Source organism: Astatotilapia calliptera, chromosome 4 (genome assembly GCF_964374335.1).
Source record: "Astatotilapia calliptera chromosome 4, fAstCal68.1, whole genome shotgun sequence".
Classification (NCBI taxonomy): Eukaryota; Metazoa; Chordata; class Actinopteri; order Cichliformes; family Cichlidae; genus Astatotilapia; species Astatotilapia calliptera.
Genome location: NC_137425.1, coordinates 786,964 through 792,985, shown reverse-complemented (window position 1 = coordinate 792,985; position 6,022 = coordinate 786,964). Strand labels below are relative to the sequence as shown.

Below are 6,022 nucleotides of genomic sequence, written 5' to 3'. Positions count from 1 at the left end.
ACATAATATGCACTGTTAGTTGATTATTTACCTGCCGCATTAATGGGAGAGGACGTGCAAACATTAGCGCTGCTGCTGGGTTGAGAGTCACGAGTCCGGAGCGGAATTAAAAACGCGTGTCATCGCGTGTTTTGTGAGCAAATGCTTTTGCATATTCGTAGTGTTTCCTCCCTTAAATGAAATATCTACTTTGCAAGTTGCCCTGTTGTCATCGGTTCTCATAAAGTATAATCAAACTTTTGAGCGTTTGAGCCGCTTAGGCGCCGTGTTTCCTGCCAGGTAAATGACGCTCCGCAACGTGGTGACGTCATTCGGGGCGACTGGAATCGATAAGGGAATCGTTTGCAAAAATGGCAAACGATTCCAAGGAATTGAAACAGTGGGAACCGGTTCTCAACAAGAACCGGTTTTCGATACCCATCCCTACTCGGGGGTGTTGATTCATTTAAACTAACATAATCATCCTGCTGCAACCAGGTTTCTGTAAGGCAGAGTAAATCAATTTTTTGATCAATTATTAAGTCATGTACTAACAGAGACTTGGAGGAGAGAGACCTAATACTTAATAATCCACATTTCACTGTTTTACTCTTTGGTTCAGATGTGGATACTGTATTGTTCTTTCTTTGTGATTGTTTATGTTTAAGTTGTTTGTTGCTGGTTTTTAGTTTGTTTTTTGTCTGTTTGGGAGCTGACACAGTCTCTATGGAGATGGGTTTTTGGGGGGGTAGCAGGAGGAGAGAAGCTGCAGAGAGGCGTGTAAGACTGCAGCTCAGTACAAAATTGATTTTCTTTCTACAATTACAGCATGCAGCTTTACGGTAAGATGATTACTTTCACTTTCTTTCTGACTGCACAGAATAACAAGCCCCCCACCCCAATGCTTCAGTATAAAAAGCCACAGAGTCACAGTAACAAAGACTATCAGTCTTCTCTCAACAGGACGAAGCAGGTAAGACAAAACACCTAACCTCCACTATATTTATTATGGCTTTTTATTCAGTTATTCCTTTCAAATGAAATTATATCTCATCGTTATTTCTTTTTGTTCTCCCTTTTTCTTCTTTTCTTAAACTGATGTTCTGTTAATAAGACTGTTAATAAGTCAGACTATATTGGTGATTAATTCATACTGTATGGATGGAATCAGTCCAGCATGAGGGCTGTGATACTACCGTCCACCTAATATAATGTAAATAATGCTGTCTGTATAAAACAGTAATGATTGTAATCGACTGATCATCACATTTTAAAGTTCAGAGGCTTCTGATCTCCATAAGTTATCCATTGATCGAGTTCATAAATATTGTTTCAGATCAGGTATCCTGTCCATCCTCAGCAGTCCTGTCTTTCTATCATGACTCCCAGACGGGAGTGTGTGTGTGGTAGCGAACAGGAAATAACAAAGTGAGAAACATAATAACAGCTCAGGCGTGACCCGATCACGTGATGCTGACTGAGCCAATCTGAAGCTGAGGACAGGGCTGGACTGCGTCTCTGGAACCGTCCCCTGCATGATGATGCTAGCTCACCAACAACCCAGAGTCCAGGATCCAGGACAGGGAGTAAACTGAAAGGACTTCCTCTGACTCTGTTTTCTGCTCCCCTGCACAGGTTCATCATGGGTCTCCCAACTCACCGTCAGTGCAGCATCGAGATCCAGAACAAGACCACGACGTTCACCCTGTGCAACCCACGGTGAGTCCTGCAACTCCACGTCCACAGAGAGCTGTCCCCGCGTCAGCTGCATGACAGTTATTGAAAAATCACTTGGATGTTTCTGTGAGGTTAAATCCAGATATATGTAATTATTGTTGTTTTCATTCATGAACGTTCACAAAAGCAGAAAAAGTAAAAGCACAGTTGTTGATTGATTAAATTACAGTTAATCAATCACACGTGAGTGTGCTGCAAGGATTTTAAAGCATTGTGAAGTTTGACGAGATCCCTCGACCCCACGAACGAGCCTTTCAGACTCATGCTGGGACATGAGGGGTCAAGGAAGGACAGTAGGAAGGAAAACTTCCTGTTAAAAGGGAGTTTTTCCTTCCCACTGTCACCAAAGTGCTGCTCATAGGGGGTCATATGATTGTTGGGTTTTTCTCTGCATCTACTGTACAATATAAAGCACCTTGAGGCGACTGTTGTTGTGATTTGCGCTGTATAAATCAAACTGTGTAAATTGGGAGTGTCTGAGCAGAGTCAAACAGGATGTGACACGAGTCAGATCAGATCTCTGACAGGAAGCTGCCATCTTTCTGTTGAGCTACGTTCCTTCCTGCTTCACCAAACCTCAGACTTCCTTTAGACCAAACCAATCCAACCAAGGTGCCATTATTTCTATTTCGTATCACTTTATAACTTCTTCATCTCAAAGAAAAATATCTCCTACACCATATATAAGGATGCATTGTCTATGAAAGACACAAATATGGTTCTTTTCATGTACTGGCACAGCTACATTTGTCTGAAAGCTTACTTTATGGCTCTTGTATAGTTATCTGTGGTACTATATAAGATGAGCGCTAAATTCACCCACAACATGGTTAAGTTGGTGCACTGCCCAAATGTCTGGCTCCTGAGAATGAACCACCATCCTTTTAACTTAACGAGTGAACTGTCTGCTTGTTTCTCCTTAAAACAAACGTCGGTTTGACTCGACACCACCAACACAACCAGCTTCAGCGGCAAAATAACTGAACGAACGTTACTCCATCCAGATGTTTGACTGTAAAAGTGGCACACAGTGGCATGGTCCTCCTGTCCTGTTTGCTGGTTCTGTTTGTGGATGTATTATCCATAAAATCGTGATCTGTCTGCAGGGTTAAAGTCAGTCTTCTAAAGTAAAGGCCTTAAAAGTAAGTGGAACCTGAGCCGCATTAAGTACTGACATTGCTAATGTCACGTCACTTTGCCGACATTTGACCAAAAGTAACTTTTTCCACGTTCTTCAAAATTTGCATTGCTACTTAAATAAGTGAGAATAAATATGTCACAATAGATACATGAGAACAAAGCCCAGCACTTGCTTGTCTTCCCCCAATTTGTTTTTAAATTAGCTGTGTCCCAAAACGTCGGCTGCATCCTCCGGAGGCCGCATTTGAAGGCCAATTACGTCACAGCCAGGCGACGAAGGCTGTCCCAGTTCGTCGACTCCTTCAAATGCGGCCGACAAATGCGTCCTTCATTTCCCCGAATTTGAAGGATGGGTCGGGTGTGTCCTTCGTGGCCCACCATATCCCAGAATTCATAGCGCAGGGCCAGCCAAATTTCAGCTGCCAACAATGGCGGCCGCTGCTAAGTTTTAAAATTACTCTTATTAATCTTTCTGGGTCACAAAATAAACTTTTAACATATTTTAAGGCGAGAAAGCAGCTGTGTAAATTACAAATATCTGCTCGGTTTATCAAGACATCGCATATTTGCAAAAGTGTGCCGACGTTTTCGGAGACGTCTGTTACCCACCCGCTCGATAGCAAGCCGGGGGGTTCAATGGTCACTCCAGCCGGCGAGAGCAGCGGACTCCCGGCTTCATCGTTTTCAGACCCCCGCTTTCTCGCTACTCAGGTTAAACATGATATAAGTCACTCGGATAACTTAAAAATGTAATTGTTTGCCTTTTTTCTGTGTTTTATTTGTTCCAGAGTAAATCGGTTTGGCTGAAATCAAAGTTATTAGATTATTAGATTAAATAAACTTTAATAATCCATCGGGTGGGTTCCTCCGGGGTTTCCACACAGCTGAATAAACGTTAAACAGAAAACTGATTAAACAGAAGTGTGAGACGGTCGAGAGTTTCCTCCAGTGTCCTGTTATATTTTAGATAGCAAGGAGCAGACGGCCGAGTTTATTAAACTCCACCGAGACAGCGGTGACGCTAATCTGAAGGCTCGACCGTCACATTTCACAGCCTCGCACTTCCGGCCTTCTCGGTCTTTGAAGGACCCGGCCCACGTAGACCGCGAAGGAAAATGGGATCCTATTGGTGGCTCAGCTGGTTAGTAAAGAGGGACAACTACTTACTTACAACGACTTTATTGCACTATATAATTTTCCAATCAGTGTTCAGGAATTCTCAATGGTGCTTGGTGCCATACCCTCAGGGACTTCAATGTTATATACAGTAAAAACACTGACAGCTCAATATCTACCTCAGTCACTCTCCCTGATCCAGCTGAGTCACCAATAGGAAAAATCTTCTTTTCACAGGAACTTGGTCACAGCAATAAGAGAATACGTAGTTTATGCCAAGAAGATATCGTCTCTCTCCCATATATAATATCTTATTGGAACCGATATGTTCCAGCTATCAAGTGGAAGACAGTCTGGATGGTCCCCCATAAATATTTGATTGTAAATAAGGTGAAAGAAGTCTCTTTTAAAATTCTACATAAATGTTATCCAGCCAGTCACTACATGGTAAAATTTAAAAGGGACATAAATACTAATTGTACTTTCTGTGGGGATCATCCAGAAACTGTGACTGTGGCAGACTGGCGACCTGTCCAGGTGTGCCCCACCTCTTGCCCTATGATAGCTCAGATAGGCTCCCGCCCCTCCGCAACCCTGATAAGGTTAAGTTGGCCACTGATGGATGGTCTCTGAGCGTGACGGTGCTTGTGGGTGCAGGTCTCTGCCGGTTGTTCAGGTGTGTTGCAGGTGTGAGGTGTGTGTAACGGCAGTGATGTCTTCCTGTTTCTCCAGCATGCACATTGTGAGCGGCTCCTGCAGCTCGCCCCTGCCTCCCACGCTCAGCCCCTACGAGAACGGCAACGCCCTCTTCATCAAGAAGCCTCACACGGCGTGTGGCTCTGTGACCGTCTTCACCTACGACCTCCAGCACGTGTCCACCCTGCAGTTCAACGGCAGGGTCGCAGTGATGTTCTCGGTGCCGTACGACTTCAACTTCTACTCCAACTGGTACGCGGTGGGAGTCTTCGACATGGACAAAGCCTGCGACCAGCACCTTTACGACGAGATGTACAACAAGTCGGAGCAAAAGTTTGTCAGGGGCAAAGCCAAGGGGCCGAGTCTGTCCTACAGGGGGGCCTACATCACTGTCAGGGCCACCATGTCCGACACCTACCAGCCCATCCTCAAGGTCGCCATCTGCAATAACTGAGGCCCACAGCCGCACCTGCAGTGTGCACCATTAATCCCACTTAACCCAGTAACACTGGGTTCACACTGCAGGAGACCTGCAGCTGATTGATCAATCAATTAATCAGTCATCAGTCAGTTCGATTCTCTCCTCATTTTATATCCACAAACACAGATTAAATCTCAACATTTATTTGAAATTTGGATTTCTTTCCCTGCCCCTCCTTCCTGATGACATCCAAAAAATGGTGAGCTGTGATTGGTCAGCAGTGTGTCTGTGATGTTGTCTGAACCCGATGTTAAACTTTTTTTCCTTCTCTTTATGTTTGACACAAACTTAACTTTTACTTGTGATGATGTCACTCAGAAATCGTCATGGCGACTGCATTACTGTGGTCCAGTGAGATGAAACCACAGAGCTGTGCAGCTGTGAACATGTGGATGAGATAATAAAGGCTGAGTGAGTCCTAAATGTCTGAGCTGTTTTCTTACGATAACCAATCACAAAGCAGTCTAAGGAGCTTGGGAAGAAAAGCGTCGGGACTTCTTTAAGTTTCTTGAAGACGTTTGGTCCGAGAAGCTTCTTCAGTTTTCAGAGCAACTAGTGCAGAGTCCAAGGTTTTAAGCCCTGTGAGAGTTTTTCTAAAGGGGTTGCTGACCCACTGTCTTAAAACATCTATAATAATTGTAAAAAATAAAATTGGCTACGTCGCGTAGCGAATGTAACTCCCGCGATAAACGAGGGACTGCTGTATTATTAATAGTAGAGTCTGGGACATCTAATTGATTAACATCCACATTGATTATCATGCACTATTATTTTTGTTCAAGGAGAGCAAAAACTATAAAACTCTCTCAGCTTGTTCGTTGCCAAAAATGGCCACTTTTGTGTATGTTCACAAAATGCTGTAAAATGTGTATT

At 43.8% G+C, this 6,022-nt stretch overlaps 1 protein-coding gene across 1 annotated transcript; it reads left to right on the top strand.

Moving 5' to 3' along the window:
* The first annotated feature begins 858 nt into the window (after positions 1 to 858).
* LOC113021401 (DELTA-sagatoxin-Srs1a-like) lies at positions 859 to 5,572 on the top strand. The gene is made up of 3 exons (XM_080300014.1): positions 859 to 952; positions 1,615 to 1,698; positions 4,705 to 5,572. The coding sequence occupies exons 2-3, from the start codon at positions 1,622 to 1,624 to the stop codon at positions 5,120 to 5,122; spliced, it is 495 nt and encodes a 164-aa protein (XP_080156140.1). The 5' UTR covers positions 859 to 952; positions 1,615 to 1,621; the 3' UTR covers positions 5,123 to 5,572.
* The last annotated feature ends 450 nt before the right edge of the window (positions 5,573 to 6,022 follow it).

What these genes read in the sequence shown, in the direction of transcription:
- LOC113021401 (XM_080300014.1), top strand. Translation starts at nt 1,622, where the DNA reads ATGGGTCTCCCAACTCACCGTCAGTGCAGCATCGAGATCCAGAACAAG. An exon ending in TTCACCCTGTGCAACCCACG is followed by an intron (nt 1,699 to 4,704) that starts GTGAGTCCTGCA and finishes CTGTTTCTCCAG; the next exon opens with CATGCACATTGTGAGCGGCT.